The sequence below is a fragment of the Hyperolius riggenbachi genome, chromosome 1 (assembly GCF_040937935.1).
Source record: "Hyperolius riggenbachi isolate aHypRig1 chromosome 1, aHypRig1.pri, whole genome shotgun sequence".
Taxonomy (NCBI): Eukaryota; Metazoa; Chordata; class Amphibia; order Anura; family Hyperoliidae; genus Hyperolius; species Hyperolius riggenbachi.
The window spans coordinates 259,263,053-259,284,982 of NC_090646.1; the positions used below are offsets into that span (position 1 = coordinate 259,263,053).

The 21,930-nt window shown below is 43.2% G+C and overlaps 1 protein-coding gene across 1 annotated transcript in view; it reads right to left on the minus strand.

Moving 5' to 3' along the window:
* Positions 1 to 21,930, minus strand: part of GC (GC vitamin D binding protein) — a 257,077-nt gene that overhangs the window by 56,832 nt on the left and 178,315 nt on the right. Inside the window, exon 8 of the mRNA XM_068233393.1 lies at positions 3,168 to 3,364. Within this exon, the coding sequence (XP_068089494.1) occupies positions 3,168 to 3,364 (197 nt within the window). The remainder of the gene's footprint in view (positions 1 to 3,167; positions 3,365 to 21,930) is intronic.

Below are 21,930 nucleotides of genomic sequence, written 5' to 3' on the forward strand. Positions count from 1 at the left end.
ATCGGCCGTTCCCAGCAACGTGTCCCCAGAAATCTTCAGTCCCCCAAGCACCTGTAATGTGTGCTTGGTGTCCCTCAATAGGTGAGGTATTAGTTTAACAGCCATTTGCAGCATATCGTCAAGATATTGTCCAAGTCGATGTGTGATTGACCCCATCCCACTAATTATGGGGCGTCCGGGTGGGTGTGTAGGATTCTTGTGTACTTTTGGGGTATAGTAGATAACCGGGATCCTTGGTGCCGATGGCAACAATTATTCATATTCTTTATCTTTAAGTAGTCCCTCTCTTAGTCCACTTTTTAGTAGCTCTCTAAGTTCCTCAAAGAATCTCCTAGTGGGGTCCCCCCTGAGTTTTAAGTATGTGTTTTCATCTCCAACCAGTCTATTGAGTTCTGTAGCGTACTGATCCCTATTAAGGATCACCACGCCTCCCCCCTTGTCAGCAGGGCGTACCACCAGTTGCTTTTCTTTTAACAAGTCCTTAGCTATATTCTTCACTTTGACATCATTTCTGGGAACCCTAATCCCATTAAGATCATTGATCACCAGCAGCCTATAGACCTGCTGCAGTATTAGCTAATAGGTAAATATGACACCATGCTAAGGGTATGCAAGGGTTGCTGCATAAAATCATGTAAAGGGTATGCAGGGGTTGCTGCATGAAGCTAAGAATCTGCATAGAAACAGTGAGATAGGAGGAATTCAAATTCCCAGCAGCCTATAGACTTGCTGCATTATTGCATAGAGCGAGGGGGGGCGGATCCTAGGCCTCCAATCAGTTCGGAATAGGATCTAGCTATGAGCTTGATTATGGAACGCAGGTGCATAGCTCGCAGAATAGAGGATAAAGGACGTCACTCTCCGTGCCTCCGTAGCCCCTGAGGAGTTGCTAGGGCAACGAAACGTTGGGCGGAGCCACGGAGTGACGTCACAGCGCACGACGCTCGCTGGACGCGGCGGGATTGTCTGTGTGCAGCAGGCTCGGTATCTTTTAGAGCACTAGCCAGTAAGCTATTGCGGAGAGGGACGCTAAATGACAGAGGCGTGCGCCTTGTCACCAGCTTAGTGCATCTCATCTCTGCATACCCCTGTACCTGGAATCAGGTAGCTTGTAAAACAAGGGGCTGGCTGTGTTTTTTTCATTTTTGATGAAGTTTTCTGACCCAATGAGTGGTTATACACCACTGATCTGTTTTTAAATTTTTTAAAAATAAACTGGTACGCTTTTACGCGATGTGGAATCCGCTTTTTGCTTACACAGACTGGGAATAGCCAAGAGAGGACTGCCAGAGAGGCTGCGGGGTGGCCAATACCCCGAATGCGAGCATTGGCCTTGGAGGCCTAGAAGTCTGGTGAGTCTCTCCCCGAAGGGGGGGCTTTTTCATTATATGACATATTTGCTGTGTCTAAGAAGGAACAGGCAGAGAAGAGCGCTTAACCATTTTTACTGAAGAACTTTATTTTGATGGTTGCACGCATCTAGGAAGAGCGCTCCTACATGATAATTATTATATGAGCAAGGACATTATACATGTGGTTACTGCCTGCTATTGTGTTTTTTACTTAGAATTTAGCACATGTAATATGAATGTTTGATGAATGTTTGATTCATTATCTTTTATATAAAACATTTTTTAGAGGTGACCTATATAACATCTGACTCAGCATATGAGCGCAGTATCAGGGTGCTGTAATTGTTGTGAATACCTCAGTGGGAGTGTCTGAAGACTCTGGGAAGAGGGTAGCTAATGAATACACAATGAGCAAGAGAAGGGAGGGGGGAAAACAAGAGTCAGGGAGGATATGATGTCAGCATTAGCTTGGCAAGATGGCTACTGCCTAGAATAGGATTTTCTGCTTTTCCTTTATAAAATTCACAGGAATCATTACGTGGATAGCACTATACATCTGTTATGTAAGTAGAAGTAGTATTTATCTACTTATATATGTGTTTTTTATTTCTAGGTTAGCATGGGTGTCGCTTGTTCTTTAACCACTTCCCAACTGAGGGGTTTTACCCCTTGACCACCAGAGCAATTTTCACCTTTCAGCGCTCCTTCCATTCATTCGTCTATAATTTTATCATTACTTATCGCAATGAAATGAACTATATCTTGTTTTTTTCGCCACCAATTAGGCTTTCTTTAGGTGGGACATTATGCCAAGAATAATTTTATTCTAAATGTGTTTTAATGGGAAAATAGGAAAAAATGTGGGAAAAAATTTATTATTTTTCAGTTTTCGCCCTTTATAGTTTTTAAATAATGCATGCTACTGTAATTAAAACCCATTAAATGTATATGCCTATTTATCCCGGTTATAAAATTGTTTAAATTATGTCCCTATCACAATGTTTGCCGCCAATATTTTAGTTGGAAATAAAGGTGCATTTTTTTCAGTTTTGCGTCCATCCCTAATTATAAGCCCATAGTTTATAAAGTAACAGTGTTATACCCTCTTGACATAAATATTTAAAAAGTTCAGTCCCTAAGGTAACTATTTATGTTTTTTTTTTTATTGTACAATTATTTTTTTTTTAATTACAAAAAAAAAAAAAATTGGGGAGTGTGGGAGGTAAGGAGTTAATTTCTTGTGTAAAACAAGTTTATTTGTGTGTAGAAAATGGTTAGGGTGTAGTTTTACTATTTGGCCACAAGATGGCAACATTACCAATTTGTTTCATGCTACCTGCAAGCGTCCTTCCGGACTCTTGCAGGAAGTAGAAAGAGGCTGGGACTTTGTTATTTTTTCACAATGATCGCGCTGCTCAGCCGAGCGGCAGCAGGTCATTGCGGGGCTGAGATCAACGAACGGGAATGGATTTTCCCGTTCGTTGATCTCTGGGCGAGCGGGCGGCGGCGTGTTTACGAGCGGCGGGCGGCGTGTTTACGAGCGGGAACGCGGACAGCGGCGGGAGTGCGCAAAGTACGGATTTCTCCGTCCCTGGGGGTGAAAGGATGGAAAAAGGGGCGGAGAAATCCGTACGCGCGGGGGTAAAGTGGTTAAAGCATATGGTCTTGGCACTAAATAAACAAGTGTCAGGATTCTAACCTACATTCATGTCTTGTCATGTGATAGCATGACACAGTGTGCAATTCTTTACATTATGATTTAGAATTCAATGACAAGTCTAGCTACATGACAGCATTACAAGTATTTATACTTACTTTTCCAACTCCCGGGTCTTGCCTTTTTTGCACAGCAGGCTACTAGCTGGCAACTGAAGTGTTGAAAGATTAATTGCCTCAGCTGCGCTCATGGAATGTAAACAATGGAGAGTATCTATGGACGATTTTTTACAGCATTCTGCAACTCGTGTATCTTTGGATAATTTCTTACATACTTCTTTGATGTGAACAGATAACTGCAAAGATGAAAGGTCTTATTAAAACATATTCATGTGAACTCAGCTAATGTAGTTATTACCGTTTTATAATTATATCTTTGAAAATGATGTCCGTCTACTGAACTGAAACGAAAATAAAAAGCTGTAGCTGGCACCTTGCTACAACCAGAGACACAATCTCAGACCATTAAGGGGAGTCCATGAGGGCAATAGACCGACTCGGACTTGTATTCATATATATACTTGTGGCAGCTAGTTAAAATAAATGAAATGATGCCTTTACAGCATATAAGAGTTTAGAAATCACAACAACAAGAATGTACTGTTTCAGTCTGTAATCTTTGATTAAGTTTTGTGAATGCTTAGTGCTTAAGTTTACTTAGAACTTGCTTAACACTAAGGCCCGGTTCACATTAGCGTTCCCTGTCCGGATCCGCCTGATCGGATCCGGACCGTATACTGTACAAACGGAACGTACGTTCCGCATAGCAATGCAAAGGCTATGCGGACGTTCACATACGTACGTTCCGTACAGTACGGAGCCGGACCGGATCCGGACTCCGGACACTTTTCCAACATGCGCTATTTTTTGGGTCCGGATCTCCGGCCCACGCACCCGGACCGGAGCCGGACCTGAGCCTGACAGCACCATCCGGAACACAGAAACCAATGGGAAACGGAAGGCACAGAACACACTGCCTACAAACACCTGACGTTCTACCCCACTTCCTATGCGTATCCAAGCGGCCATTTCGGATGGGGACACATGGGCCAAGCATGTCTGGAGTGGAGCAGCAGTGACAGACGTGCTGGAGCTGTTTGGCAGAATGTCGGAGGTGAGGCCTACAGCGGAGGAACCTGATTCTACAGGTGCACCAGGTGCACCTTCTGCTGACCCCAAAATGTTTTTATTTAAATTTCGCTATTTTTTCCCACGGATCCGGATCGCAGCCTGATGCACGCCTGATGCAAATGGACCGGATCCGGAACGGATCCGGATCGGAACCGTACGTTTCCGATCCGGATCAAGTCCTGATCCGATCAGGATCCGATCAGGACCCGGTCCGTTTGCATGGCAAAACGCAAGTGTGAACGGGGCCTAAGCCATTTACTCACACACATAAACATTTTCAAACTTGTACATACAGGAAGTTGTGTGTGTTTTGCATAAAGTGTATTTGGTAGGTACCAGCGATCTTTTACCACTGTCCTTAAATTCACCTAATAGTTTGAACATACAGGCCTTGAAGTAGTGTAAAAGAAAATGGGCCCAATCCAATTCATGTTTTCTCCTAAGGAAATTTTTCACATTCTAAATAAAATGCCTTTTAAGCCACCAGCAAGCAAGAAAATACTTGGAATAATTTTGACAGTACTTTTTTTTTTGGTACATTTTCAATTGCAGAAGGCAAAAGTTATTTGAAACAGAAGATAAAAAATTATCTCGTAAGGATCTCGGGGGTATGGCAGTTCCAGACATCTACAGATATTATACTAGTATTCATCTAGCTCGTGTGCTGGATTGGAGAATAAATGAGGACAATAGATTATGGGTAAGAATGGAGGGAAGCTGCCTCCGCCGAGACCTTCTCCTTTCCTGGATCCCAGCTCAGATACGAGCTGCTGTGTTGGTTCCCTCCCATCCCCTTATCCAACCTACGGTATCACGTTTAGCTAAAGTAATTGAGAGATGGCGGCATTTTGATGGAATATCCCCACTGATATCAATTGTAAATAATCCAGATTTTGGTCCAACTAAAGACAAGGCTTGGTGTAAGGCTAATCATCTTCCTATGGACATGAGACTTATAGACTTAGTAGGTAATAGTGAACTAGCTATCTCTCCCTTACTTGATTCCCATAAAATTAATTATTTCGTTGCTGTACAACTAAAGAGTTATTGTAAGAATTTAGAGATAAAGGAGGGTGTTATTAGCAACAACGTAAACAATTTTGAAAGATGGTTCCTATTAAAACAAAGGCCACCGAGGACTCTCTCAAACATTTATAAAGTGCTGGATGCCACCCTCCACAGGGCCCTCCCACGATTCTGTGACAGTTGGGAAAAATGTGAAGGAATTAAAATGAATGGAGAATTATGGGCTAGAGTTTTTTTTTTAAATCTGGAGTATATCGGACACCTATATTCAGCTTGCCCAATATAAATTAATAGCCAGATGGTACCTGTTGCCAGTTCGTATGTTCAGATATGGCTTAGCTGTCGATGAAACCTGCTGGAACTGTGGATGGGATTCAGGTACCTTCTTGCATACGATGTGGAGCTGCCCTGTGGTGGAGGGCTTCTGGAAAGGGGTGAAGGAATTTTGCTCCGGGTACTTAATCCCGTGGGTTACATTAGATGTAAACTGGGCAATCTTTGGGATTAAAGATACAAAAGAAGCAGAAGGTGGTCCTGAGCAAAAACTATTGGTAGATTTGGGGGTAAGCTTAGCTAGGAAGCTTATTATTAAAAAATGGAAAAATCTGGAACCACTCTCCCTTGGAGAATGGTAAAAGGATATTATAGCATTTCTAAATAATAGAGTTTGGATAGGAGAAGATAAGGTTACTGAAAGGTCTAATGCTACTTGTTGGGTTGTTAACGGATTTGGGAGAAAAGTGTTGTCTGACTTCCGTATACCTCTTTTTGTAAGGAGGAGTAGAGGACCTAGAAGTGTCCGAGTTTTTTGGGGGGAAGTATATGGAGGCTGTATGAGGTATGTATAGGGTGTGGTAGGTGGGATGTCTGAATGAACAGTAATCTGTCATTACTTTGTATTGTTTTACTATATTTCTAATTCAAATAAGATTACTAAATAAAAGATATCGCAAACCAGTATGCAACTATTTACCCAACAAGGGAAGGTGCTGATGAAGCCAATTTCTGGTTGGGATATGGCGTATTATCGCTGCTGAGAGTTTGAAAAAAAAATGATTATCTCTTAAGATAAAACTTAGAAGAAAACGTGAATTGAATTGGACCCAATGGTCCTTATTTAACCACTTCAGCCTTCAGTCGTTTTCACTTTATGCATCCAAGCAATGTTCACCTCCCATTCATTAGCCTATAACTTTATCACTACTTAGAATGAACTGATCTGTATCTTGTTTTTTCTGCCACCAATAAGGCTTTCTTTGGGCAGTACATTTTGCTAAGAGCCACTTTACTGTAAATGCATTTTAACAGGAAGAATAAGAGAAAAACGGAAAAAATTCATTATTTCTCAGTTTTCAGCCATTATAGTTTTAAAATAATACATGCCTCCATAATTAAAACTCACGTATTGTATTTGCCCATATGTCCGGGTTATTACACCGTTAAAATTATGTCCCTATAACCATGTATGGCGACAATATTTTATTTGGAAATAAAGGTGCATTTTTTCCGTTTTGCATCGATCACTATTTACAAGTTTAAAATAAAAAAAGTATAGAAATATTTCATCTTTACATTGATATTTTAAAAGTTTAGACCCTTAGGTAAATATTTACATGTTTTTTTTTTATTGTTGTAATTTTTTTTTATATTTAACATTTTATTTGGGTATTTTTTGGGAGGGTGGGAGGTAAACAGAACTTTTATAATGTGAATGTGTGTTAAGATTTTTTTTTTTTACTTGTAGTTGTAGTTTTACTTTTTGGCCACAAGATGGCGGCCATGAGCTTGTTTACATGACGTCACTCTAAGCGTAACATACGCTTAGAGGGACGTATGGGGGACGCAACAGCCAGAAAAAGCGGAGCTTCTGAGAGAAGCTGTCGCTTTTTCTGCGGGGGAGAGAAATCAGTGATGGGGCACCATAGCCCGATACACTGATTCGTGGGCTAACGATCCACGGCCGGGAGCGCGCGTGCACGCGCACGATCGGCCACGGGAGTGCGCGGACGCGCACATGGCCTCCTGGGCGTAGCTACTACGTCCAGGAGGCCAAAGTAGTTAATTAACTTTTTCTCCTAAGAGATCATTTTTATTTTCTCTTTAAAATAACTTTTCTGCACTCTGCAGTGGGCATGAGGACTGCCTGCTCCTAAAATGTAGAAGCACTTAAAGGGGTTCTGTGGCCCTTTTTAAAATGCAATTTAAATGAAGAGATATGTTCCTTTCATAAGTACTAATCTTTTTTTCCCTGTCTCATGTAGAAACAGCTGTGCTCTCTCTCTCTCTACTGCTCCTTTCTAATTATTTGTCTAGTTAGACGAATATTGTGCTGCAGGAAGAGACAGACAGTCTAGCAGCTGTTCCTCCCTGCTTATTGCCTCCCCCTCCCCCTGCTGCACGTCATCTGATGAGTCATCCCTGACCTTTCTGCAAGCTCCAGACAGCAGGGGGAGGGAGATCTGCCTCTTGTGGCTTCAGCTCAGCTCATCTGTCATGCACAGCAGTACAGGGGGACTGTGTACTGACCTGGAAGCGCTTTACATTGCAGCCATCTTGCCCAAAGGTTTAAAAATTAAATTTTATTAATTAAGTTATTTATTGGCAGCAGGGAACGTCGAAAATAGGAGAAATGAAGAGGGGGAATAATGGGAGAAACAGTAATATGTTTATTTTAATGTGCTGTAAATTCACCACAGATCTTCTTTAATTTATTGCAAAGCCTGCATGCAGTGAGTTAAAATAATGTGATCCATTACAGCGCAGTACTGTGAACAGGCCCATAGAATTGTAGGGGCAGTGAGTTAACATACAGAATAAATCTGCAATGCAACTGAGCACTGTGAACTAGCCCTGCTGCATTTACAGTTTAAAGAGAACCCGAGGTGGGTTTGAAGAATATTATCTGCATACAGAGGCTGGATCTGCCTATACAGCCCAGCCTCTGTTGCTATCCCAAACCCTCCTAAGGTCCCCCTGCACTCTGCAATCCCTCATAAATCACAGCCACACTGCTGACAAACAGCTTGTCAGAGCTGGCTGTGTTTATCTCTATAGTGTCAGTCTGCTGCTCTCCCCGCCTCCTGTAGAACTCCAGTCCCCGCCTGCATCCCTTCCCTCCCTGCTGATTGGAGGGAAGGGACGGGGCCAGGGACCGGAGCTATGCAGGAGGCGGGGGAGCAGCTGAGACTGACACTACAGATGTAAACACAGCCTCACAGCATGGCTGTGATTTATGAGGGATTGCAGAGTGCAGGGGGACCTTAGTGGGGTTTGGGATAGCAACAGAGGCTGGGCTGTATAGGCAGATCCAGCCTCTGTATGCAGATAACATTCTTCAAACACACCTCGGGTTCTCTTTAAAAACGTTTGTTTTATTATATGACCAAAATTACTTTTGCTACAATGTATAGCAAAAATGCAATGAAGCAATGTGAATGAGGCTAGGTTTACACTGGTCAGTTGCGTTGCAGAATAATTCTGCATGTCAACTCACTGCCCATACAATTCTCTGGGCCTGTTTACAGTTGTAACGTATCACATTATTCTAACTCGCTGCATGCAAGCTTTTTAATAAAGTCTATGTCTCCATTGCAGTTCACACTCATTATAAGGTATGTGATATGCAACTGACCACAGTGAACCTAGCCTGAATGAACGAATAGCCAATAAAAAGGACAATATTTGAACCACTGACACCACTTGTCAAATAACAAAAAAAGAGAGAAAAGAGAAAAAATGTATTGAATTATCGTAAAGAAATGCATAAATATTTAAGCTGGCACTTACTGAAACACTATTGTTTAAATGTTATTTTTTTTCATTTGGGTAAAGTGTAATACATTTATCAACAAGTAATGACTTGCAAATATACCCAACTGAAAATGACAGGCACTACAATTAATTCTGTACTGCTTGTCGCCTGACAATTGGAAACCCATAAATCTGGAATTATGGTGGACAGCAGTCCTTGGAAAATAGAGTTCATGGTGCAAGTTGTAACTTGTATACTATTTCCCATAGTTTCCGATAGTTCAAACAAATCAGACATTGTTGACATGTAATTAAAGAACATGTTTCTAACAGTAGTGCTACAATAATTTATTTACAAGTCCTGGGCCTTCACAGTCTATCAAAATGTCAAAGGAGGTTTTTTATGACATGTAATGAGACAACTATAACTCAACATTATAGGAGGTACAATTTATAAGACTTTCTGCAAACCAAGGGATGCTTGCTAAAAAGCTGTTATATTGGCTCCACTTGATTTTATGTCAACCGCTTGTATATTAACTAAAACATATTAACACACAGGTCATGCTAACCAACAAATATAACCTTCATCATTTGTATTTATATATTTATGAATTCCATAAATAAAATCAATTTTCATACATGGTCCACGTTTTGGAAGAAGAAAAGTCCACTTGTGATAAATGAGCCTTTTAACTGGGCCATGGCGGTATTGTGCTAAGCAAGCCCATCATGTGGCAGGAGGACATAAACCTGTAACTGTGCACAGGGCCACCATCAGAAATTTCTGGGCTCCATACTGTGCAAACCTACTCCCCCCTGTCCTGTGCTCCCACATGCCAAATCACATTCTGCAAAGAAAAATATTTGTAAGCCTGCCACCACGTCAAGGTAAGCTCTTCCAGAAGGTTCCTAATCTAAGGTATATTTCATTAGGTGCTACTCCTTGGTAGCCACTCCTTAGACATATAGTGGGATGTGAAAGTTTTGGCAACCTTGTTAATTGTTATGATTTTCCTGTATAAATCGTTGGTTGTTACGATAAAAAACTGTCAGTTAAATATATCATATAGGAGACACACACAGTGATATTTGAGAAGTGAAATTAAGTTTATTGGATATACAGAAAGTGCACAATAAGTGCTTAAATAAAATTAGGCAGGTGCATAAATTTGGGCACTTTTGTCATTTTATTGATTCCAAAACTTTAGAACTAATTTTTGGAACTCAAATTGGCTTGGTAAGCTCAGTGACCTACATACACAGGTGAATCCAATTATGAGAAAGAGTATTTAAGGGGGTCTATTGTAAGTTTCCCTCCTCTTTTAATTTTCTCTGAAGAGTAGCAACATGGGGGTCTCAAAATAACTCTCAAATGACCTGAAGACAAAGATTGTTCACCATCATGGTTTAGGAGAAGGATAAAGAAAGCTGTCTCAGAGATTTCAGCTGTCTGTTTCCACAGTTAGGAACATATTGAGGAAATGGAAGACCACAGGCTCAGTTCAAGTTAAGGCTCGAAGTGGCAGACCAAGAAAAATCTTGGATAGACAGAAGCAACGAATGGTGAGAACAGTCAGAGTCAACCCACAGACCAGCACCAAAGACCTACAACATCATCTTGCTGCAGATGGAGTCACTGTGCATCGTTCAACCATTTGGCACACTTTACACAAGGAGATGCTGTATGCGAGAGTGATGCAGAGGAAGCCTTTTCTCCGCCCACAGCACAAACAGAGCCGTTTGAGGTATGGTAAAGCACATTTGGACAAGCCAGCTTAATTTTAGAATAAGGTGCTGTGGACTGATGAAACTAAAATTGAGTTATTTGGGCATAACAAGCGGCATAATGCATAGAGGAAAAACAACACAGCATTCTAAGAAAAACACCTGCTACCTACAGTAAAATATGGTGGTGGTTTCATCATGCTGTGGGGCTGTGTGGCCACTGCAGGGACTGGGAATCTTGTCAAAGTTGAGGGACACATGGATTCCACTCAGTATCAGCAGATTCAGGAGACCAATGTCCAGGAATCAATGACAAAGCTGAAGTTGCACCGGGGCTGGATCTTTCAACAAAACAACAACCCTAAACACTGCTCAAACTTTACTAAGACATTTATGCAGAGGAACAAGTATAACGTTCTGGAAAGGCCATCTCAGTCCCCAGACCTGAATATAATTGAACATTTATGGTGTGAGTTAAAGAGAGCTGTCCATGCTCAGAAGCCATCAAACCTGAATGAACTAGATATGTTTTGTAAAGAGGAATGGTCCAAAATACCTTCAACCAGAATCCAGACTCTAATTGGAACCTACAGGAAGCGTTTAGAGGCTGTCGTTACTGCAAAAGGAGGATCTACTAAATATTGATTTCATTTCTTTTTTGTGGTGCCCAAATGTATGCACCTGCCTAATTTTGTTTAAACAATTATTGCACACTTTCTGTAAATCCAATAAAATTCATTTAACTTCTCAAATATCACTGTGTGTGTCTCCTATATGATATAGTTAACTAACATTTTTTATTGTAACAACCAACAATTTATACAGGAAAATCATGATGATTAACAATGTTTCTGTCATGATCGCTGCTGCAGCAGGTATTGCTGGCAGTAGTAGTGCTGCTGCTCAGGCAGTTCTGATCTCTTTCCATGCAAGCTGCATAGCTTTGTCTGCCTTTCCCTGCTGTCTGCTTGTGACTGATTATCATTCACCTGTGTGGGAATCTGCATGTCTGCTCCCATTGGATGACCTCAGTATAAAGATCTGCTTCCTGCAGGGTTTCCTCGGGCTATCATAGTTTCAGTGTAGCTAGTCTTGCTGTTGCTTCAGCCCCAGACTGTGTTTCTTGTTCTAAAGATACTTTGCTGGTCTTGCATCATATATTGGTTCATTGCCAATATATATGCATACCAGCACGTTTATTATTTTCCTTGTATTCGTGTTACGTTGATACATCAGTGACGCTGATATATACGTACACGAACTGTTTATATCCTGTGTTCAGTTAGTCAGTTTTCCAGCACGTTTTGGTCGTTTGCGCGTATCGTGATCACCCGTGCTGAGTTAGTATCCTGCTCCTGGTCCTGTTTGTGGATTGCGTTCATCTCTGCGAGGAGATAACGAATCCTTCTGAATCCTGTCCTGTTACCGTTTGTGGATTGCGTTCATCTCTGCGAAGAGATAGCGAATCCTTCTGAGTCCTGTTCCCTGTATTGCTCCAGTGCTAGTCAGTGTTCCTGCTTATGTCATATATCGGTTCATTGCCGATATATACATATGTTAGTCAGACGTTACAAATAGTTTCATTGATAGCTGTAATTGTAATACGCTAGGAAAACATACTTATTGTATATTTGTCGGTGTTACGTTCATCTATCTTGATCCTGCTATTTCCTGACTATCCTGTCCTGTCTTTGTGAGGCACGCCATCGTTGCAAACGCATTGGCTGCCTCATTCCAGTCTGTCTTGTTGTGGACGCTTGCTGTCACTAAGTAGTGGCTAGTTAAGCAAGCGTTCATTCTGTCTACCTGCCCTGATCTCCTCAGTTCTGGTTTATGCGCTCAGCGCTACTTTGCGCTGAGACGTTATCACGAAAGTATTGTTTGTGGCTGTTCGGATCTGCACCGGCTCTGTGCGCCACAATCTCCTATTGGAGTCAGTCCTCTCCTCCACTAAACTGGGGATATCCTGATTCCTTGTGCTGGTGTGTGTACCTCCTTCACGTCCGCTTATGCATCACGTGCTGACCGTGGAGAATACACCTCCAAGCCTAACATTATGATAGCCCCATTACCAATCCCTATTGTGGGGGGGATTTCCAGAAATTATGACACTATTTGTCAGGGGTCCTGCTCCTTTAAAAAATTTCAAAAGCTTGGTCCTGAAGTTACAGACAAATTTATATCAGAATTGGTTAAAGTTCTGGCCAATCCCGACTTTCGGGCTTCTGCAATTTCTACCTGGTCTGATTGGATCGTTTGTGCTCTTTTTAAGGGCAAACTTTTTGATTGGGCGATCGATGTCTTAGATCACACTCAGTTTAGACAAAGTCCTTTGCAATTTATAGCTTTTGTAATTCACAATTGGTTGCGCATAGATCCATTGCCTTTTCCTCTTAATGAACTCCTGGCAGCAGGCCAATCAGCTGCTCCTTCAATTGCTTGCAAAAATGATCAGCAAGCAGAGAGTGTTACTGATAATTTTCCTGCAGCTTTGAATAAATCACCAAAAACAGCAGGGTCTAAGGCAAAACGCAAACGTTCTAAGAAACGTGTCCAATCTGCAGAATCGTTATCTTTAGCGACTGCGCATCAGACCTGCAATGAGATTCTGCCATTAACAGATAATGAAATGCAATTGTCTTTCAGGGGAGTTAAATGGACTTATGAAACTACTAATGAACTTTCATCACTGGCTAGGGAAAATAAAGATTTTTGTTTAAAATAATTATCTGAGTATGATTATGAGGATATATTACAGAGTATTGAACAAATCAATCTATTCGTGCAGCAAGGAAAATTTGCATACACTACAGTCCAACACTTGCTACAGGTATTGGAGATTCTTAGGAATAAGAAATCTGCCAATCGCCTGCTAAATAACCCAATACATGTTTCTGCCACAACCACATTTGCAAACTGTGATCAGCCTGTTAAGTATGCATGGGATCCTCCATTTGAGAAAGGAGAGATGGAAGGCCTGGTCTATGAATGGAAGAATGATTCAAGTTCATTTTGTCAATTTTACAGTGCAAAAAGTGAATTAGTATTGAATGCATGCATTAAGTCTGCCTATAACCTAATAAAAAATGGTGTGTGTGGGTATGACTTTGTGGCTCCATTGATCGATGTGTGGAAAATGATTTTGGACGATTTTTATGCGATTCAATCAGTTGATACCAGGGAAGACACACTGTCAATTGGAGACTGTCCCACTTCTCCAGTTACTGAGTCCCTGCCATGTCTTGTGAATGTTCCTGTAACTCCACCCTGTACCATGGATAACTCAGTGTTACTTCCCAGTAAAACAGAAGCCACTGATACTTTCTTAACTTTGCCCTGCACAAATTTCTCAGCAGAGAATCCAGAGGTCCTGTTGACTTCTGAGTCCAGCCTAGCCAGTACTCATGAGTCTTTGTTCAGTGAAACAGACACCAGAAAAATCTTGCCTGTCTCTGCAAACACTTCTGCAGAAATTACCTGTGTTGATAAAGTTCAACTCCTGTCTGATCCAGCAGATGCCAATAGATGCACTACATCAGTTTCCGAGTCCCAGCAATCCTGTCCAGAAACCTCAGAACCCCAGCATCTGAATTTTCCAATTTTACAATTGAATGGTGATTCAGATGCGCAAACATTGTGTTTTGATCTTCCTGTTTCTACACCTCACTCTAGTTTCGTGAATAACTCAGAGCATCTGCTATGTGAATCCGAAATCGCAGAATTATTACCGTGTTCAGAAAATGTTCCAGTAAATTTGCCCTGTACCATGAATTGTGCAGTAGATCTCTCCAATGAAACTCAGGTCACAGAATCATTATGCTGTCCAGCAGGTGCTTCCATGGTTTTGCCCTGCAATATGGACTGTTCAGTGATCCTGTCCAGTGAAGCTGTGGTCGCAGAGTCTTATGCTTCACCCAGTACTTTGGATACTTCAAACCCTCTAGCAGAGGAGTCTGAGGCACTGCTTACCTCAGTTGGTGTTGCAGTAATATTCACTTGTTTAGCAGCTGTTTTGGAATTACAGTCTGCTCTAATAAAACTTGATGAATTTCTGCCCAGCGAAGCAGAAGCCATTGAAATATTGTCCTCGTCAGCAAGTGTGTTAGATACCTTGCCCTGTACACAGTCTGATTTAACCAATGTTGTTGAGTCCCTCTCCAGTGTTGTAACAGCCGAGGAACTCCAGCCCTGTCCTCTGAATGTTTCAGAAGTCTTGCCCTGTAACATGGATAATTCTGATTCTCTGGTCAAAATAATAGAAATCTCAGAATTTCAGTCCGGTCTGATGAGTGTTCCTGAAACCCAGCCCTGTATCCTGAAAGATTCTGGTTCTCTGGCCGCTGTGGCAGAGGTTCCAGAGTCCCCTTCCTGTCCAGGGAATTCCTCAGTTTTGCCTAGTCCAGTGGGGTCTGCTGCAATACTGACTTCTTCTGCAGCCCCTCATGAGCTCCAATCCAGTGTATTAGATGAGTCTCTGTCCAGTCCAGAGGTAGTTGTAGGGTCCCTATCTGGTTCAGTGCATACATCAGAAGATTTGTCCTGTCTTGTTAGTGCCCCTGAATCTGATTTGTTACTGACTTTGCTGGAATCAGCGACATCTAAGTCTGATCCTGCATTCTTGTGTGAAAGTCCAGTAGTTGCGAAGTCTAGTCATGATGATTTTTTTTTGGCCGGTCCTGGTTTTGGTCCTGTCTTGGCTGACCCTGAGGCTCACAGTTCCTTGACGTGCCCAGAGGTTTCTCTTGTGCCAGTGTGCCCAGATGTTCTTTGTGTGCCAGAATGCCCAAGTGTGTCTAAGGTGTTAGCGTGCTCTGATGCTTCCTTAGTGGGAACATGTTCTGTTGTTGCCAGTCTGCCTGCATGCCCAGAGATGGTTCTGGTCCCTGAAAGCCCTGATCTTGATGTTTGTCCTTGTGGCCCTGACTCGGGAATTGCCCTAGGTTCCATAGGGGTTCTTGATAGTTCTCCATGTGAGCCTAAGGGGCGTTCTGACCTATTGGGATCTCTTTGGAGCTTCAAGGTGTTCTGGGAAATCTCTGAGGAAACTTGTCCTGGTGCCTTGGACTGGTTCAACAGTGGGTTTTGTATTGGTAAAGACAGTCCCGGTGGGCATTGCAAAGGCTTTGGCGTTTTTGAACGGTTCCTGGAAGGCGGTGGGTATCGCTCAGGGAGTTTCGGAGGGCTTTCTTCTGGAAATCCTGGTTCTGATGGGTGTCACACTGGGGCTTGTAGTACTGATGGGCATGGTTCTGTAGGTTCTGGTTCTGATGGGTCTAGTCTTGTGGGGACTGATTCTGGAATTTGGTCTTGCCGGGCTGTCCCAGTCATCATGAATTATCAGTCAGACTGTTTTGTTGGGAATTTCAGTTTTGAAAAGCATCTGGAATCCGCTTTTAGGGGGGGGGGGGGGGGGGGGGTACTGTCATGATCGCTGCTGCAGCAGGTATTGCTGGCAGTAGTAGTGCTGCTGCTCAGGCAGTTCTGATGTCTTTTCATGCAAGCTGCATAGCTTTGTCTGCCTTTCCCTGCTGTCAGCTTGTGACTGATTATCATTCACCTGTGTGGGAATCTGCATGTCTTCTCCCATTGGATGACCTCAGTATAAAGATCTGCTTCCTGCAGGGTTTCCTCGGGCTATCATAGTTTCAGTGTAGCTAGTCTTGCTGTTGCTTCAGCCCCAGACCGTGTTTCTTGTTCTAAAGGTACTTTGCTGGTCTTGCATCATATATTGGTTCATTGCCAATATATATGCATACCAGCACGTTTATTATTTTCCTTGTATTCGTGTTACGTTGATACATCAGTGACGCTGATATATACGTACACGAACTGTTTATATCCTGTGTTCAGTTAGTCAGTTTTCCAGCACGTTTTGGTCGTTTGCGCGTATCGTGATCACCCGTGCTGAGTTAGTATCCTGCTCCTGGTCCTGTTTGTGGATTGCGTTCATCTCTGCGAAGAGATAGCGAATCCTTCTGAGTCCTGTTCCCTGTATTGCTCCAGTGCTAGTCAGTGTTCCTGCTTATGTCATATATCGGTTCATTGCCGATATATACATATGTTAGTCAGACGTTACAAATAGTTTCATTGATAGCTGTAATTGTAATACGCTAGGAAAACATACTGTCACGATTGTGGAACTTTCCCCGTGATCAGCGCACAACGCGTGCGCTGACACGGCGGAGATCCTCCACAAGCGTATAATTTGCAGGAACCCAGCAAAAGGTGCTACGCACCTGTAGAGGGAAATTCCTGTCGGCAGATGGCGCTGGGGAGTGCAGAGGAACCAATCCTCTGTACCTCCACAAGTGCCAGACAGGAATTGTACGAAGCGCAGAACGCAATCGCAAGAGAGGCGATTGCGAATGAGATTGAGCAAAAGGGATAGGTTGTATGTGTGTGCGCCAATCCAGTCGCCACTCCGCGACCGCGCACACACAACAGCAGATACGAAATAGGAACGCGATCACGAGAGGTGCGATCGCGAGACGTGACACAAGGCAGAACAGAATAGAATACGAGGGTAGCAAAGGCACAGCAAATACAATAAGGAGATACGGAAAATAACAACCGCTAGCTAACCGCGAACACCGCACTCATTCGCAACAGTGCACGCGGTTATGCGCGATCTCCACGTGATAAGCACAATAGAGACAAGCACGCCGAACTAACCATAAACAGACAAACATGAAACAGGGGACGCGAGCGCTTGCTTAACGGTTACCTCACCGAGCCTGTAGCAAGCGCAGCGGACAAGACAGACACACGAAAAACAAGAACTAGGCAGGAAGGATCCACCGCTCTTCTGCCAGAGCAAGTGTGATCCAAGCAGGAACACAGATCAGAAAGATCCACAGCCGCTAACACTAGCGGCTAGTGCGATCTCAGCAAGACAGAACGATTCGCTATCAACCGCCGTTGGTGACAGCGCAATCGCGACCGACAAGACAGAACAGAAGGATCCCCAGCGCTCGCACAAAGTAGCTAGCGCGATCCCAGGAAACAGAGCAGAAGAGATAGCTGGTAGCAACTGCTGCACAAGCTATACTCCAAGAACATAGATCAGAACCATTTCCTGTCAACCACCATAGGGACAGGATAATGGCAAACAGGCAAGACAAGACAGAACAGGCAATACAGATAATACAACCTGACTGGGCTAGAAGGGGAGCCTAAAGCAACCCCCAGAAATTAACTATACTAGATAGCAATGGCTGACACTCCAGCAGTGTCCATCAGGAACTGAGCATGGAAGGGAAATGACCAGCAAAGCACTGTGGGAAAGACATAGTACTTATAGTACACGCCTCCAATGAATGTGGCCAGGCAATTTGCATGACAACGTATGCAAATTCCTCTGCAAGCACAAGCTGCAAAACTGACAGAAACTCTTCTTTCCAAAGTCCTGCAGCATGCAAACTTACACAATGGTCAAAGGGCTGCCTGTCTGCACAGGCAGCTGAGCAAATCATCACAGTACCCCCCCTCCAGGGTCGAATTCCAGACGACCCCCAAAACTGCTATTAGCAACAGACTCAAACTGAAGACTCATGAAGGTCGGGGCAGCCCGACAAGGTCCAATTCCAGAGTCAGTCCACCCGAAACCGACCTCATCGGAAACAGAAGCCACCGAAACATGCCCATCAGTACTACCAGTCTCAGTATAACACCCATCAGGACTGTGAACGCCAGAGAAGAAGCCATCGACACCCTCCAGACAATACCCACCACCTTCCACGGAGCGTCCGAAAATACCAAACCTGCCACAATACCTGTTCGAAGTGTCCCTTACAACACAAAAGCCACCGTTGATCTTATCCAGTGTACCAAGCAAAATTTCTCCCGGAATCTCCCAGAACCTTTTGAAGCTCCACAGAGATCCCAAGAGGGCAGAACAATCACCAGGCTCACATGGAGGATTACCAAGAACCCCCATGGAACCAATGACAATTCCGGATTCAGAATTACTAGGACACCCATCAAGATCAAGACTTTCAGGGACCACTTCTGGGCATGCAAGCAGGCAGGCCATATCAGAGCATGTCTCCACCGAGGAAGCATCTGAGTACGCTGGTAACCGAGACACACTTGGGCTTTCTGGGTCACAGAGCACACTGGGGTACACCAGCACAGGAGAAACCTCAGGACATGTCGGGGAACTGCCAACCTCAGAGTCCAGCACGACAAGACCAAAACCAGTACCGGATAGAGAATCATCATGAGTGGAGGTCACAGGCACTGGACTTCCAAAAGAAGACTCGGATACAAATTCAGAAATTTCTGTGACAATAATATCATCTTTGACTACATATGAGTGAAGCTCCATCAGAGCTGAAAAGGTAGCCAGCAAGGCAGCAATGCCTACGGAAGAGGGTAACCCCTCAGAAGGACTTGGGGGGCAGGAGACATCTCCTACAAGTTCTGCACCCTTTTGGAGGAACTCGGAGACCTCCAGAACATCCAACAAGACCTCAGGAGCATCATTTTTCAAGTTTTCTAAAAAGGATTCTGAACTATCCATGTTACAGGGCAAAACTGGAACTTTATCTTGTGGACAGGGCAGATGTCCCAGGAATGGTTCCACCATAACCTGAGACTGGATCTCATCATCATGAGGGGAATGTACAGGTATATTTACTGGAACACACACTGACTCCCTAACTTCATTCTCACTGTACCCAGAATTCTGTGTGGCAGTCAAACTAGCTTGTAACTCCAAAACTGCAGAAAAACAAGTAAAAATAGCACCTAGACGAGCCTCAAGGGGCAGGGCAGGAGATATTGTACAAGGCAATGTTGACTCATCCAGAGTACAGGGTGGAGAGTCAAAACTTCCCTCAGAGCAAGAAAGGGACTCACAAATGTCAGTGTGATTGGACATCATATTGTTATTCATGGTACAGGGCAGGTTCAGAGAAAGCGTCTCTGAATAAGGCAAAGAGGGTTCAGCATCAGATTCGCAAAACCGAAGCGCTGTCTCACTCTTAGATTCGGCTAACAATGTCGAATCCGAGGAGTCAGAACGCAAAATTTGCGGATCCAAGATCGCTTTAGGTTGCGAAACTGACGCTTCCATATCGCAAACTTCCGCGATCTGTGGAGCAGACTGCAAGGCATCTAGGACAGAAACACTGGAGCAACTGTCATCAGGCAACAGGCCCTTACAGGTGTGAACAGGGTGAGACAGAAACTCATTTGCAGAAGAAATGGCGACATCAACAGGATAAACTTTATTAGGCATAATAATTTTACTTTTGACGCTGCATAGTCGAGAAATTTTCCCCATAGCAGGGTCACAGACGGAAGATCTCAAAGATCTGTTTCTAAATGACAAAGGATCCCACACATCCTTGAGGAAACCGGCAGACTCATGCCGATCACAATCTGCAGGAACATCCGAGAAACAGGCATCAGATCGCACAGATTCAAACTGCACACTGTCAGGAGCGAATCCTTCAGGATTCACACAGGAATCAACCACAGCGGCACACTCATTCATTTCAGATTGCACAAAGTCAAGACTCTCATGCTTTACCCCAGAAAGGCAGGAACAATCATCCGACAAAGATGTCTCTTTATTGGAATCAATTGGTTGGTGTGTGTGCAACTCATCCAAAATCGTTTGCCATACATAGATCACCAGATCCACATCATCCTTGTCACATTCATCGGAATCAATCAGAAGGTACACAGAATCGAGACAAGCATTCAAGACATCTTCGCTTTTTGCGATGTAAAAATCGCAAAAGGCTTTCCAATCAAAATCGAATTCTTCCAGCAAGGCCCCAATATCCCAGGAAGCAAATGGGGGTTCAAACAGGCCAGTATCCAAATAATCTCCATAGGGGTGGAGTTCAGGAACAAGAACAGATTTTTTAACTGCTTTAATGTAGTGTGCGATCCTACCTATAGCAGGATCCACATAAGCTTTGGATTGGGGCAAAAACCCTGGAAACTGATCAGCAGATGCATTATAAACATCATTATCATACTGCATGGTTTTGCCCATTTCAGACTTGACAGAAATAACCTCTTTATTTGTGGTTGCTAGGGGCAACGGATCTTTCCGCTGGGAAGCCTTCCTAGATCTTTTACGTTTAGACTTAAGGCTCATACACACATCAGACTATAGTCTTTGGAAAATGAAAGATCACAGACCAATTTTACCACCCTTCATGTAGTATGAGAGCCATACTCTACACAGTCTTTTCTATGGAGCTGAACTCCACATCAGAAAAAAATCTTTGCAAGATGCTGCACACACAGATGCTGTACAGACACAAAAGATCAGTATCTGCAAAAGATCTGTTCCTGCCAAAAATCCATTCCTGCAAATTGCAATGATAGTCTATGAGATCTGCAGATCATCATACACACATGATTTAACTGACATTCATCTGCAGATCAGATCCACCAGGATGGATTTTCAGATCTGCAGATGATTGCTTGATCTGCAGATGAATGTCAGTTAAATCATGTGTGTATGATGATCTGCAGATCTCATAGACTATCATTGCAATTTGCAGGAACGGATCTTTGGCAGGAACAGATCTTTTGCAGATACTGATCTTTTGTGTCTGTACAGCATCTGTGTGTGCAGCATCTAGCAAAGATTTTTTTCTGATGTGGAGTTCAGCTCCATAAAAAAGACTGTGTAGAGTATGGCTCTCATACTACATGAAGGGTGGTAAGATTGGTCTGTGATCTTTCATTTTCCAAAGACTATAGTCTGATGTGTGTATGCACCTTTAGAGGCTTTGGATGGCTGCTTTGTGGATGAAAGAGTAGATGGAACAGCTGATTGAGCTGCTGACAACAACTCATTAAGGGGGTATGGTAATTGAGGTAATCTCAGCCAATTGTGAATTAAAAAGGCCAAGAATTCCAGGGGTCTTTGACTCAGGGTGGTATGATTTAACACATCATAACCCCACATTAACATTTCGCCCCCCAACAGAATGTAGACCATTTGGGGGGCCCAGGTAGACACTGGGGTGCATTGGAATTCAGGGTTCGCTAACAGTTTCATACACTCAGACAAAAATTCGTCTGCTGATTCAGGTTCAAGTTTTTTAAATCTCTTAAAGGTACAAGAGCCATATTCGACAAAATCGTACAAATCGGAAATTCCGTCTACACTGGGGTTTTGGGTTGGGCTGGTCATTCTGTCACGATTGTGGAACTTTCCCCGTGATCAGCGCACAACGCGTGCGCTGACACGGCGGAG